Here is a 16,017-nt window from a genome sequence, read left to right on the forward strand (position 1 = left end):
TCACTTTTCTCCACTGTGTAATTCAACTTTTAATATACCACATATAATATTTTTGGTTTTGTTTTTTGCTATCAAACCCACTGGAATGTAAGCCACTCACAGAGAAGGTGTTTATTTGTTTTCATCACTGTGTATTCTCAGTATTGGGTCTGGTACATAGGAGGTTCTCAGGAAATATTTGATGAATGAATGAATGAACTGTTTTATTTACTTTCCAGAGCTCTTTTGAGGGTTAAGGGAAATCACATATATAATAAAGGCAGTCGAGTGTGTGGTACAGAGAAGGCTCTAGGTATCATGGTCTTCACCTTTGATGACTGTATTCAAATCCTTTATGCACTTGAGATTTTTCTTAGACAAATCCCAGCTTCCCCAGGAAGTGTCCCTGACTACATGGTTCTCCCATTTTTCCTGAATTTCCACTGCACTTGAAGTCAGTCCTGTTACAGTCTAACGAGTAATTACCTTCAGTAGTAAATTTATTATTCTTATCTCACGTGCCTTTTCTTCAAAGTTAGAGAACACAATCCCCAAGCTTAGGAAAATACAAAGCAAATACTAGTTGAACAATAGGTGTAGATTGACTAATATTGTTTTATAAAAATGTGTGCCTCAAAGCACTTACAACAAAGATGCATATTAGTGTCCAGCAGAAAAGTTCAAGTTTACTGAGCCAAAGCAAAAGCTTGTCGGGTTGACATATGTGATATCATAATAATAAAAATAGGAACTATTTGAATACTCTTTACTATATTAACTCAATTAATCCTCATAACAGCATGTTGAGATGTAATTATTATTGTCCTCAGTTTTCAGATAAGAGAAACAGGTCTCGTTATATTAAGTAACTTGCCTGGACTCACAAAGTTAGTAAATGAAAGAGCCCGGGATTAAGCCCCAGGCCTGTTTGACCCCAAAGCCCGTGCACATAGCCCCATACAACAGAGATGTTTTATTTGCCACAAGCAAGAGAGAAAATGATCACAGATGGATCAGATTAATTTATTATCACTACCGGATAAAGGAAACAAAAATCTATGTGTAACGGTGACTTAGGAGTGTCATTTTTTGGAAGAGAGGGTAGAATTACACTCATGGAAACCACTCATGTAAAAATAGAATGTTTCAAAAGAAAATCACGTTAAATTGTACAGGAACGTTAGAAAATTTGAGAATTTTTAGGCTGGATACATACATGCTCATTCATTAATCTGTTCATTCACGGTGGCACTGAGAATACAATAGTGATCAGAAAAAAAAACATGTCTGCTACCATGGAGCTGACAACCTTGAAAGAGAATCACATCAACCAAAACACTATGCTAACAGATGTATAATTTCATATAGAGATAGGTGCTTGGATGAAAAGAATCACAGGTCCTTGCCTGCAAACAAACAAACAAAAACAGCCTGGGGTCAAGGAAGACTAGTAAGGAAGTGGAGGGGAGATGGTGATACCACAGATGAGTAAGATATGGTGCCCAAAGACAGTGGAGATGAGTATTCCGAGCAAAAGGCAGTGAAAGGGAGCAGAAGGTGTTTAGATAACCAAGAAGGAAGGTTGAAAGGTGGGCCAGAGTTTACACTTGAAGAGAAATGAGAAGCCAAGCCACAAAGTGGTTTTAAGAAGGTTGACATGATACAATTTGCATTTTGGAAAGACCATTCTCACTTCTTTGTAGGAAGGGATCAGAGGGAGGCAAGATTGGATTTAGGGAGACTTTAGAAAGCCATGCAGGAATTCAGGCAAGCGGTGGTGATTGCTTAGTCGATGGAGTCGGTGTCGGAGATAGAACAAAGCAGATATAAGAAATCAAAATCTTTAGGAAGGAAAATTGAGCAAATTGAGTGACTGGCTGAGTATAAGAGGTGTCCAAGTTTTCAGCCTCGTGCAACTGCATTAGGGGAACGGGAATGTGAGGGGTATTGCCTTTCCCTGAGAGAGTCCAGAAAAAGATCCAAGTTTTGGAGTAGGGCCAGGAGATGGGCGCATCTTGGGTTTTATTTTGAACATTTGTTGAATTTTTCATACCTTTGCCAAACAAAGAAATGGAGCTAACTTGCTAATCTATTACAAACTCTTCACTTTCAAATTGAGAAGACTGAGACCTAGAGGACTGTTCAAGAACTTACAGACTCAGGATCAAAAAAACAGGTCAATTGCTTTTCTTGGAGTATTTTTCTAATAGGATATCAGTTTCGTGCTTGTGAACGTTACAAGACTTACTAAATATTTGAATATGATTCTAGGGAAGATTTGGTAATTTCCTTCCTTATGATTTAAATAATAACAGTAATGAAGAGTAATCATTATGTTAATAGATGCTTTAATGAATATCTACTCTGTGTTAGGCATTTAAATATTTCACATGTGAATTCTTAGCTGCTTCAATGGGGTGTTGTCCTGACCCTCAATTAAGGTAAAGAGATAACTGATAATACCTTTCAAAGAGTTTTCCAAACCTAAATAACGTTAAAAGCAATTAAACTAATTTCAGTAGCCCATATTAACTCTAGATGAATGTTTCTTCATCTAGTGACTTCCTTTTGTCTATGTACATAGTTATTTTAGCAAATTTTAATTCAGAAGAATTTGTAGCAATGTTTTTCATCTGCCGATTTTCCATTAATTTATAATATTAATGAAAAGGGAAATGTGCATGTGTGTGTATATATGTCATGAAATGGGTATGAAACTGCTGTTTGTTATGTTGTTGTTGGCGAAAATTCTTGATTATATTCTTTGTGCTCTTGGCAGTAATCAGTTGGCAAACTACAGCCCATAGGCAAAATCTGGCCTGCTGCTTATTTTTTTTTAAACTTTTTATTTTATATTGGAGTATAGTTGATTAACAATGTTGTGACAGTTTCAGGTGTACAGCAAAGTGATTCAGTTACACATATGCATGTATCTATTCTTTTTCAAATTCTTTTCCCAATTAGGTTGTTACAGATTATTGAGCAGAGTTCCCTGTTCTATACAGTAGGTCCTTGTTGGTTATCCATTTTAAATATAGCCGTGTGATAAGTTGTATTGGGACACTGATATGCCTATTCCTATATGAATTGCCTCTGGCTGCTTTCACGCCAAAATGGCAGAGCTGAGTACTTGCTGCAGAGATTGTATGCCTGCAAAATCAAAAATATATACTATCTGCCCATTACAGGCACAACACTATCTATTAGTCCTTTGCAGGGTCAACATTTGATAGAAGGATTATCAAGTACCCATCTCTAAGCCTTTGCCATCCCTTACTTTAAACATCTTGATGGCAGTGATGAAGCTGAGGTATCAAATAATCAGGCTTTGATCTATGCTTCTGATCTGTAATTATTCAAGGAAGTGGAAGGATAATAAGTATATAGCAATTTGCAGGGAAATTTTTTTTCTGAGATAAAGTCTCAGAGTATGTGTTATTTTGTAGATTTGAAAATTTTATTTAAAAACTGGAGAGTAACCAAGATCTAATTGGCCTTTGAAAATATTCAGTAATGAGCCCTACTAAAGGAGAGGCTTTCCAATGGAGGATTTGTGAAAAATATACAGTGTAAATTTATACTTGTATATTAAGCATTTATTTTTTTAAATGAATGTTAGGTTATAAATTGCAAGTAAGTTCTATATTTTGGTTTGATAATAGAATATAAAACCCAGAAAAAGAAGACTCAAGAATAGCTTACCCATTAGTTCAATATAAGCAAATAATAGCAAATAATTTTCCTGAATTGTTTAAATCACTATTACTTTTTTTTTTTACATCTTTATTGGAGTATAATTGCTTTACAATGGTGTGTTAGTTTCTGCTTTATAACAAAGTGAATCAGTTATACATATACATATGTTCCCATATCTCTTCCCTCTTGCGTCTCCCTCCCTCCCACCCTCCCTATCCCACCCCTCCAGGCGGTCACAAAGCATGAGCTGATCTCCCTGTGCTATGCGGCCGCTTCCCACTAGCTAGCTACCTTACGTTTGGTAGTGTATATATGTCCATGCCACTCTCTCACTTTGTCACAGCTTACCTTTCCCCCTCCCCATATCCTCAAGTCCATTCTCTAGTAGGTCTGTGTCTTTATTCCTGTCGTAGTCAGAAAGAGAAAGACAAATACCCTTTGCTAACACATATATATGGATTTTAAGAAAAAAAAATGTCATGAAGAACCTAGGGGTAAGACAGGAATAAATCACTATTTCTTAAAGTTTGACTCACCTACATTTTTTTTTTTTTTTTTTTTTTTTTTTTGCTGTACGCGGGCCTCTCACTGTTTTGGCCTCTCCCGTTGCGGAGCACAGGCTCCGGACCCGCAGGCTCAGCGGCCATGGCTCAGGGGCCCAGTGGCTCCGCGGCATGTGGGATCCTCCCGGACAGGGGAACGAACCCGTGTCCCCTGCATCGGCAGGCAGACTCTCAACCACTGCGCCACCAGGGAAGACCAGGAATGCCTTTTAAAAGTGGCAACTCCTAGGCCTTATCCTTCATCTGTGAAATCAGAATTTTTAGGAGAGGGCTTCGGAATGTGCATTTTTAAAAGTGCCAGAACTTTATTTTATGCACACTAGATTATGAGAACTTCTGGTTTAATTCAAATTCTGTCAATTATGGGATATAAGTGGGATAATTGAAACAAGGGCCAGTTTCCTTTATGTAGAAGTTCTTCTATTTCAGTGGTAGCAGTAGTAAGCTATTGTCGAAATGCCAAATATATGTGGGATACAATAACAGACAATAACTTAGGTTAATTAAAGGATGCTACTAAATTAGAAAGTGCCAACTGTAGAAGGTTTATTATGAATGTAATGATCTTAAAGCAATGGGAAATAATTAGCATTTATTAGCCACAATAAGGAAAGGTTAGCTTGCTATGAATTTTTATAGGGTTATGATCTTATTTTTGGATTGATTTGAGCATTGACTATAATCTAATTTAATGAAAATTTTGGAATAATAAAATTGTCCTTATTAACTGAGCTACATATTAATTGATGAATGTTCTTGAACATGCTTGTACTGGATTAACCATTAAAATTTACACAGAATAAATCTGGATGTAAAGTTATAGACATGTAATATTTAAGTAATTCCAATACTTTATTACTGTGATTAGATTTATCAGGCTATCCACAAGGGTCATAGTTATAAGGAGCATGGCTTTGCTTTAACTGTATTTTTTCCCAAAATTTTAGGTCGTGTGTGTGGTAAATAATTTCAAAGGAAGACAACCAGAAAATGAGCATATACACACAGATAATCTGGCACAGATGCCAATGATCAGCATTCCTCGAGTAGAAAGTCCTTTGGAAAAGGTAACATCTGTACAGGTGATTCATAATTTAAATTCTAAATGTGATTGTTAGAGCAAATGAATAATTACTCTTGAGAGTTCCTACACAGTCATTTTTGATTTACTAAAACAAGCTCAGAGTCTCATGTGGTATTTAGCAAGAATTTAGTCACTGAATACAGCATCTTAGAAAAATGCATATCACGTGGAAAATATTTCTTCAAATCCCTCACGCTAAATGCTGAGTCTGTACATGGGATGCGTTCTGTAAGTTGCCATAGCTTCAAGATAGGAATGTTATACAGTGGTCCCACACATGGGCAAAATAATAAGATAGTTTTACTTGAGAATATAAGCAGTTTTTCATAGCATATATTCCATTTCTTCTTCGTCTCACTTATATGAGAAACTGCTTAGTGTAACAACTGGCACATAATCAGGACTCGGTAAATATTTGTTGAACCTCAGTGTATAAAGTTCTGGCAGCAGGGAATCACCAGTCATGCTCTCCTGCTCAGGGGGGGAACTGGGGGTCAGCTTGGGCTGAAGGGAGCCTGACTAGGTAGCACTTTGAATGGCAGGTCAAGGCCTCATTGGGCATAGCAATGAACAGAGAAGCAGGTAGATAACAATAACTTTTCTTGAGACTCTAAATGACTGCTCAGAGGGTTACTAATGGCTTCTCCTCAGCCCTGTCCATGTCCAGATTTTGATCAATATCTTAAATGAAGAGTTCAGTTACATGCTAATTGGCGGTTTAGATGGTCTGAGTCTGTGAGGGATAATTAATACATTGGATGAAAGAATAAAAATTCTTGGAAGAGTACAACAAAGATACAACTAACAATTAACTAGAAATAAAGGAAGTGTTTTGTATTTGGACTTTTTAAAAAAGGTCCTGTAGGGTAGGGTATGTCTAGGTTAAGTGCACAAATGAAAAAGGCTCAGAGAGTATAGAAGTCTACCATTCAACTTGGGTCAACAGCATGATATGTCTTCCAGAAGTTAATACGGTTTTAAGTCCCACTTAGGGAAAATGATATCCTGAATGAGGGGTTCAACGGTTTGCTTTGCTCAGACCAACTTGGTGTACTGTGTACTGCCCTTGGCAACATGGTTTAAAGGTGAATATTGATAAAATAGAAAAGTTGACAATAAATATTTGTTAAGTGAGCAAATAGATGTGTCTAAGATGGTGAGTGGACTCAAAATCATGGATTATAAGAGACTGGAAGGAACAAAAATGGTTAGTTTATAGGAAGAGAAAACTCAAGAAAGAAGCAATATCTTCCCATAAATATCTGAAGTACTGCTGTATGGCAGAGGGATGCGATTTGTTCTGTGGGGCCTCAGAGATCACAATTAGGATGAAAGAAATGAAAGTGTAGAAAGATAAATAATGTCTGGTAAGTAGTAACAACTTTCTGAAAGTGGAATTCCCACCTTAAAAGCAATGAAATTTCTTTTTACTATAGGGATTCAAGAATAGCTAAATAATCACTTATCCATGATACTGTGGAAGCAATTCAAGCATTTAGATGAGGATAGAGACACTAGATGATGATGATGATGATGATGATGATGGTAATAAAATAGCAATGGGCATTTAGTGATCATTCAGAATGTGTCAAATACTATGCTGATTGCTTCCGCAAAAACACTTCTGTGCTCTACAAGTAGAATTTTGTTCTTTACAACAATTTTTAAAGCTGAGTATTATTAGTGGCAAAGACTGCTAATAGTTGACCAGTATTCCTTCTCCCCTTCTTCCTTTTAGTTACTGAAATTTCCCACTCCAATTTTAGCTACACTCACAGCTGCCCAGCTGTAGTCTTTTTCCCAGCTTCCCTTGCAGTTAGGTGTGACCATGCAACCAAGTTTAGACCAATACAATGTGAGCAGAAGGGTAGGTGCAACAACATCTGGGTCATCTCTTTGAAAACTCTTGTCCTGGACATTCTGTACTCCTTCTCGCCAAATGGAAAAGGTAAATGACTGGAATAGTCTTTAAGTTTTAAAGACGACCTCCTCTCCTTGACAGCGTAGGTTCTGGATGAGCTCATGGAGCAGTCCACATACATACCCTAGATGGTTCTGAAAAACAAATAAATTTCTTTTCTCTTTGAGTCATTGGATTGTTTTCATCTTTTTTCTACAGTGGTTTAGTTGATGCCCTCTTATAATAAATTTCCTCATTATACAGTTAAGAAAACTGAACTTCCAAGTAGTTAAGCAGTTTGCAAATGTCCATATCACTGATAAACAGCAAAGAAAAATTATACAACATAGTAATCCAAGACACATGCCTATGTGATAAAATATATAAGTGAATAATACATATAAAATTCAATCTTGTTTAATTTTAAATTAAATATAGAAAACAGTAGAATTTAGGAAGAGATCTTAAACATACTTTGAAGAAAATGGTTAGGGTAAAAAATAGAGTCTTTATTTTATATAGCTCTCAATATATTAACTTGAACAAAAATCACAGTCTTCTGCTTTTTAACATATTTATTTGCATAACGGTTCTTTAGTGGTCTACTAGCATTGCCAGATATTCTTATATACCATTACATCATTATGTATATTAAGTTATTAAAATATTTCTGTTCTTGATTTTATGCAAATTCATTTTTATTTATAGTGACTTTTAAGATGTTAGATGGTAAAAGCAAAAATATTCTATTAGAATCCATAGATTGCAAGAGATCCGTGTTTATTAACTTCTTTCTTTCATTAATATTTTTGTTTATGACAAATTCATGTGCCTTGTCTTCACTCCAGTAGTTAGGCAATAAAGATGATTGGAATCTAATTTGATTCTCCCGTTCACACACCTAGCACATTTACGCTCACCCCGCTGAGCTCCAACTTCCCTCTCCGCTCTCTCCATCCCTGTCTGCAAGGCAGAACGCTGTCTGCGCAGTTTGTGGTCTGCTGCCCTCACTCACATAGACCGCAGGAAGAGCATGGGTCTCAGGAGTTTCCACCAGGAGCTCTGCGGGTGAGAGGACATGTATTTGAGCTCATCAGCCAGAAAGGGAAGAAGACCATCACTTCAGGGAAGCCCACAGTAGCTTTCTCTTCTTTCTGTGATAAGGAATGTTTGGAGTAAATATATTGCTTTTCATCATAGTTCACAGTGGGAAACAAGTGAATGCAAATCGCTCCCCAGTAAGTTGATCTTAATAACCGATAGTTGGAGAATGACATTAAATCCTTAAAGCTGGCCCTCTGAGGAGAGAAAGGAGGCCCAGTGTTAAAGTGTGGTCCACAGGCATGGCCTAATGTTTTAGCATTATTATGCCAAACTATCATTTTCTGGTTGTCAGTTTTACATGGAGAAGGCAAAGGGTTTCTTTTGGAAGTTATGTACTTATATAACCTCATGTTCAAAGTACATGTTTGATAGATGGTACACTACAGAGTAATTACAGCATGCAAACGTTCTTGCTTATAAAATGCCAGCAATTTACCCCTTAATTATAGGGAGTTTGTCATATAGTTAATTACCACAGTTTGAGGAAAAGTCATGATTTTTCTGAAGGCTAAATAAATCTGAACATTCATTACATTTGGTTTTATGAAAAGAATTAATCATCTGTGGAAAGTAGCCCATCATATCTCAATGCCCACTTATTTAAGTTACCAGTAACTTTATTACAGCCATTTGTAATATCAAATCATGGAAGATCTAAATGTATATCTGTCGTGAATTATTAAATCAGTTGTGATACATTCCTACAATGGGATCCAGTACATTATAGTGTGGTACTTCTGCTTACAGTTTCTAGAGGTAGACTAGCTGGCAGTTATGGACAATTTTGATCTTGGGCAGCTTACCTAAATGCTCTGTGACTCAGTTTTCTCCTTCATAGAATGATTCATAGAATGTTAGTTGTAAGAGTTCAATAAGATAATAGTCAAGCATTTTAGGGCAGTGTCTGGCACCTCTGAAGCCCTTAATCATTACGAATTATAATTATTATTACTATTCCACAGTTAAAATGGATGAGGTAAATCAAGATGTGGAAAGTTTTCTAGTATGTTGTAAAATTTTTGTAAGTTGATATGTATAAAATGTGTCTGTGTATGATGAAGCCAGTTGTGCAAAACACCACACAAGATATTTCTCTCTAGTAGGAAAGAAAAGAGCATATAGATGAGAGAGAGAAGGGGGCAGGGTACCCACAGACACCAGTCTGAGAGCAACTGACATAGTGGACCTGATTCTCTCCTGTCTCTGTCTTCCTCCCTTTCCTCCCCTCCCTCCCTCCCTCCCTCCCTTCCTTCCTTCCTTTCTTCCTTTTCTCTCTCATTTTCTCTTTATCTTCCTGTAATGAGGCTATATTTATGAAAAATTGTGTAACTAAAATAATTACAGTGTTTTAAAATTATTCAGTTTTCTTCAGCTGCTCTCTGAGGAGGTCTTGGTTATGCTTCCTTGTATTGACTGTTGATATGTTCTGATTGAGCAAAGTCCCTTGGAAAAATTTCCCTGGAATAATTTAAATTCCTGTGTCCCTTCCTTATGACTCCCACAAACCTTTTGAGAGTGTTTGGTTTATTTTTCTCTGCCAAATTGGTTGTAGCTCGCATGCCTTTATGCATCACGCCCAGGGTCCAGCTGTCCTTGGCACACCTGCAGTCATCTCCATTTCATATCTGTCCTGGGGCCCTGACACGAGCTGTGTGTAGGTGCCTCTCATTTGCAGGAGCCACAAAATCCCACCGACCGAAGGCCTCAGGGAGCCAAGTCACACCACTCCTCCCCTTCAAACTTATCCTTTTCTGGCTCCTGCCTTCAAGGGCCCATGCATCCCAAACAGAATCTTCAGGGGTGCTGGCTTCAGGAGGTCTCCAAAAACACAAAGACACCATTAATTACTCTCGGGAGGCCAAAAACCAAAAGTCTGCCTCTCCTTCTAGGAAATGAAGATGGAAACATTTACATATTCATTAGCTTTACTCTCCTATATTAGCAAGAGCAAAGTAGGAGTTAATATCTTAATAGCTGTGTCACAGAGAGAAAACAAGATAGAGTAAAATTATAGGCATTTCTACTAGATATGGTATAAATAGTTCCAGTTTGATGGATGTCACCAAAGGACAATTGAAATTTTTCTTTGCCAGTAAAGAAGTTCAATGTTGCAGAAGTGGCTAAAATCCTATACGATCCCAGTAATACCTCCAAAATTTCAAAGAGTGAGGACAAGAGATAAGAATGACCTTTAAGGGAATGAGAAGACTTATTTAGAGCACAATTCAGCACCTTGGACCAACACCATGTTGAAGCAGGGTTAGCAGATAGGCAAGTACACACCAAAAGAAAGCCTTCAGGCAAGAAGCTTTCCTCTGATCAGGCTTCTCATTAATATGGGCACGTGCCAGATGAAAGAACCCTTTCCTGAACTGAATGGGTACCATAAAATGGGTAAAAAAATAAATAAGCTGCCTCCAAGGACTATGCCATCTTCCTGTAGTAGAGTTTAAGCTGAACAGAATAGCAGTCCTGATATTTCAGCAGCCATAGCAATAGTTTCATTATAGCTTCTATATAGTTTCATATAGAAATAAAGTGACCTTCCTGGAAATGTCCATGGCCTCAGCTTCTTCTCCCACTCCTGTCAGGCTGGTAAATCATCAAAATGATATTATAAAACTACATTCTCCTGCTCTTCAGCTTAAGATCTAGGTGAAGGATTCCCTGACTATTCAAGAAAACAGTTCAGGGGTCTTTGAATCTTCTCCCACTCAGTTTAGGAAGATAAACTGAGCTAAATCTATTCTGATTCAAGTATAAATAATCAGGACAATTACTTAAATCCTTTAAAACGATTTCTTGACACAGAAGAGAGACATATTTTAAGAGATAGAATACGTTTTTGAGGGAAAAAAAGATTACAAGATAATTAAATTCATTGTAGATAATATCTGCTTTCTACTGTCAAGGAAATTAAAGAAAATATGTGAAATGAGAGGTGAAAGATAGCTGGAACAATTAGGAAACTAATGTAAGAGAAGAATGTCATGGCAAGATTAAAACCAATACTAGAAACCATAAAGAACAAAATCCACAATGGAGAAAGTGAAATCAGTTATGTTAAGGACAAGTTTCAGAATTCGTAGTACAAGAACAAGAGAATAAAATTGATCTGAGTAAAAATAATAGATATGAAGGATATACCACAGAAACGTAACATGTGAATCACTGTAGATGCTAAAGAAGAGGACAAATGAAGCTATAGCAATATTCAGAGAAATACTATAAGTAAACTTTCCTTCCAAATAAATATCTGAATCTTTAGGCTCCAAGGTTAACAGGATACAAGGGAAAATTAAAATATATACCAGAATTTAGATATTTCTCAGTGAAATTTTCAAATTTCAATACTGAAGAAAGAATTCTATAAATATTGTGGTAGATGGTATTGTTGTTCCCAATTATTAACTACCCTCTTCTATACGCAGAGTATCCTTCCTGCTCCAGTTATTTTGGACTTGATCAATAACATGTGAGTGAACCTGATAGATAACCCATCAACCAGAAACTTGTAGAGCCATCATGAGCTTCTGCCCACCCTGTTGCTCTTGAGCCTTCTTCCAGGAGAAGGCTGTGTTCCAGATACGGGCTGTTCTGACAGCCTGAGTCCCAGAATGGGAAGTCATGGGAAACAGACCAACACCCAACCTGTAGCTTGGGGCAGATCCGTAGAACCTGACCACCAACATGTAGTATGAGGAGGTATATACACACATTTGTTGTTGGAAGCCAACTGAGCTTTTGAGGTTAAAATAGAGTGTGCCTACTGAAAACTAATACACACAAAACTAATATACCACCCAAGACTAACAGCATGTTAGCCTCAGACTTCTCCCTCTATAGGATTAGATGCCAGAATAAAATGGAGTAATGTCTTCCGAGTTTCCATGAAAAAGGTGGTGACATACGAATTCTATTCCCACCCAAAAGGTCATTTAAGTGTTAAGATAATCATAAAGCACCACGTGCGTAAGAATTCGGGAACTATATTACTCATGAAAGAAGATACTTGCTCGTACCAGAAGATATTTACCAGTTAACTGAGCAAAACACCAATATCTAGAGCTCTCAAATTGAAAAGTCATATTATGAATGAGTTGGCAGGAAAAATGGAAACCATTTAAATATAGACTTAATTAGAATTGACTGTGGTAAATGCAGTGACAGAAACAGGGCAAAGTTATAAAATTCATTTAGAGAGAAGATTTATAACAAAATAAATTAATACAGCAATGACAAAATGAGACAAATCTTAGATAATGCTAATAAAATTGTCAAAGTATGATAATTTGTAGATTTTATAAAGGAGGGACTCAATATTACTGCTTCATTCTTGCATTACTGACTAGAAAAATTTAGGTTCAAGCATTTTTTAAAATAAAATTTATCAAGAGTAGTTTAAACAGTTTAAAAAAGCCAATGACGAAGTGTAAGATGTAAACTACACACTTGCCAATGGGTTAATGTTTGTAATATATAAAACATCCTAATTGAAAACTGGGTAAAGTTCATGAATAAGCACATCATTAGAGATCAAATGCTAATGAAAAAGAAGTATATGGAAAAGTACTCTCTGTCATGTTTGATGAAAATTTGTGAAGGGTCTTGTATGCAACACTGGGAAGTTGGTTCTTACCCTGTAAGCAAAGGGGAGCCGTGAAGGAGTGTAAGGAAGGAGGTGGCGTGTTCAGAATGGAGAATAAATTGAAGGAGAGCAACACTGCAGCAAAACAAAATCAAACAAAAACCAATCTGAGGGGCTGTTGTAAAAATCCAGATAAATGATAAAGATTACATGGACTAGACCTCAATACAGCCATGTTATGCCGTATTGACTGACCAGGCATCATTTGGCAAAGTCTCTCTTGGTCGGGTGCTGATTCTGATCAGAGGAGTTGTATTACTCCATTCAGGCTGCTATAACAAAATACGATAGACTGGTGGCTTATAAATAACAGAAATTTATTTCTCACCATCCTGGAGGCTAGGATGTCTAAGATTAAGGCACTGGCAGATTCAGTCTCTGGTGAGGGCTCACTTCCTGGTTCATAGATGGCCATCTTCTCCTTGTGTCTTCACATGGCAGCAGGGGTGAGGGAGTTCTCAAGGGTCTTTATAAGAGTACTTATCCCATTCATAAAAGACTCTACCCTTATGAGCTAATCACCTCCCAAAAGCCCCATTTCCTGATATCATGTTGGGGATTAGGTTTCAACATATGAATTTGGGGGCACACTAGCATTCGGTCTCTATGCAGGGGTTATCTAACCATACCAGTACTTTACAGTGAAAAAGGGCTAACTGCTGACCAGGGTGTCACTAAGAAAACTATCCCTCCACCCTACCCACCTCAAGAAACCTGCTGACCTTTCATCTATGGAGTTTTCCTGTCCTCTCTTCAGACATTTCTCTTGGCCATAACTAACAGAAAAGGAGCACCTTGACTTCCTTCCTTCCAGGGATCCTCCTGGGTCAAGCTGCATTCATCCCAGAAACAAAACACTAAGTGCTTTTGTTTTTTCCCTCTTGCCCTCTGCTTGTTCTCTCTCTAAGGCAGAATGCTGCTGTTCAGATTTGCATAGGTAAGCACATACACATGATGTGTGCTTATGCATTATCAATTTTAACTGGTACCAAACAGCAAATCTAAAGAAAGGGACACTCACTATCTAGCAAGGGAACAAAAATATTTAAAAATAAATGTAAGGATAGATGGGATTTGATAGAAAATGGAATATTTCCAATAAATCTGAGAGGAGTTGATAATCTACATAGTTTTATTAAGGCAAATAGAACAGGCCACTGTAGCCACTTATGGCTGGCTCATTGGAGATCACTTTGAGAACTCACTTAGTGGATAGGGCCAGGTATAGGCAATGCTTTTTGAGAAAAAATATTTTTTTTCCATCTAAGCCTAAGCATTTTTTCTTAGGTTTATGTGACCTAATCATTTAAACCAAAGGTAATTCCCTCTTGCCAACAACAAGAAAGGGAAGGTAATGCTAGGAATAATTTACAAGATTACAGCTTTGTACATCGGGTCAGGGACTTTTCACTAACCTGTACTACTCAAGAAGCTTCGTTGTATGAAAGCACTTCCTGATTAACAGAAGCATCACCTGAGTGAAAGTGGTAACCAGTGATGGCAGTTCGAAAAATCTAGAAATGGCATAAGGAGTGTGTACTAATACAGATAGAAATTACCATGTTTTGTTTAATTCCCATGGCAACTGCGAAGGAAAACTATATGGATAGAAAAATTCTAAGGGAATTCACGGTGACCCAGGAAAGCCCATGCATTAACATTTACATTGACTGTTTTGCAGATTATAAAATCACAGAAATCAAGGTGAAGCCTGAGCTGAAATTTAGGCAGAGTGGGGGTGGGGTGGAGGTTGGAGAGACAAGCTTCTGCAGCTGGCAGTCCTGAGTCTGAAGCTTGGTTTGTCTACATTAGAACTAGGTGGGGTTAGACAAATTATTCCTCTTCTCCTTTTCCAAAAAGATTGATATAATAATGTTTTCCTTATGGAGTGATTATTGGGATTAACAGATCCCAAATGAACTTCTTGGCACATGGTAGGTGCTTAACACAAGTTAGTTCCCTCCTGAAACAATAATGATTCCCTTAATAGGATTTTCATTCTATTGCAGGATAGGATACCCTTATAGATATATTTCACGGATTTAAAAATTTATACAGGTCGTCTATGTCATACATAGCACATGTGGCAGAAAATCTTATAGTATAAAATGTTGCATACATTAGTGTCATAGCAACAGCAAAACAATCCTGTGGTTTCTTGCCAAGACAAATATGATTATACGTTACGGTGCTCTCTGTGATAAATTCTTTTGAGGTTTCAAAATGTTGTGCTTGAATAACAATGGCAATCTATTTAAGATTCAGTTACTTTTCTATAATGCAAATCTTTGTTTAACAGAGCTGCTGAACTGTAATGTAAATGTTACATAGGACCTGTCAAAACAACTGATTAGTGATCAGATATTGGAATAGTTAGTGGAACAAAATATCTTTATATTTTAGGCCTTTTTTCTCAATCTAAGCTTTGAGCACTTATGAAAAATATTTGAAGTGAATCAGTGTTTACATGCCGTACTCTGTTCTCATTTGTTAAATTTAATATTGCTTAAAAAAGGCAATTGAAAACGGAAGCTTAAAAATTCCAACCAGGCATCAACGTTTTAGGTTAGAAAAATTAACATATACTGATATTACTTTGCCATATGTCATTTTTCCTATTTGTACTTACATATATTCATTATTTATTTCTCCACACTATTTATAAATCATAATATACTATACAAAGAATAAAAGCCAGATTTTTTTGTTCAGTCATATCTAGTAGGCCTTTTATAAAAGCGTCTTTTCAGTACATTACTTTTGAATATAAACAAGCTCTCTCATCTCATTTTATGAAAAATATAGAGTTGATGACTGTATTTTTAAATTATATGATTCGTGCAGTCATTAGTTAAGGACAGAATAAGACAATGACGGATTAAAAAAATCATTCTCAGTGGACACATCATTAGTTACACATGGAAAACTTCTTCCACCCATTCATCCCCCTCTTCTCTCAGATTGGTTCCCATTTGGTAGACTGTCCTAGAGACTCTTTTGAAGCTATGGCAGCCTTCAAAATCAGTCCAGAGCACCATGACAC

The 16,017-nt window shown here is 36.9% G+C and overlaps 1 protein-coding gene across 2 annotated transcripts in view; it reads left to right on the top strand.

The window, feature by feature from the left end:
- The window catches only part of PLPPR5 (phospholipid phosphatase related 5), a 131,357-nt gene that overhangs the window by 103,711 nt on the left and 11,629 nt on the right, over positions 1 to 16,017 (top strand). Inside the window, exon 5 of one of the 2 annotated variants that reach the window (XM_073810569.1) lies at positions 5,186 to 5,305. In XM_073810569.1, coding sequence (XP_073666670.1) covers positions 5,186 to 5,305 — 120 coding nt within the window. Of the gene's footprint in view, positions 1 to 5,185; positions 5,321 to 16,017 lie in introns of both variants that reach the window. The other variant, XM_019919187.3, reaches the window with a different exon arrangement.

This window comes from Tursiops truncatus, chromosome 1 (assembly GCF_011762595.2).
Source record: "Tursiops truncatus isolate mTurTru1 chromosome 1, mTurTru1.mat.Y, whole genome shotgun sequence".
In the NCBI taxonomy this organism is placed as follows: domain Eukaryota; kingdom Metazoa; phylum Chordata; class Mammalia; order Artiodactyla; family Delphinidae; genus Tursiops; species Tursiops truncatus.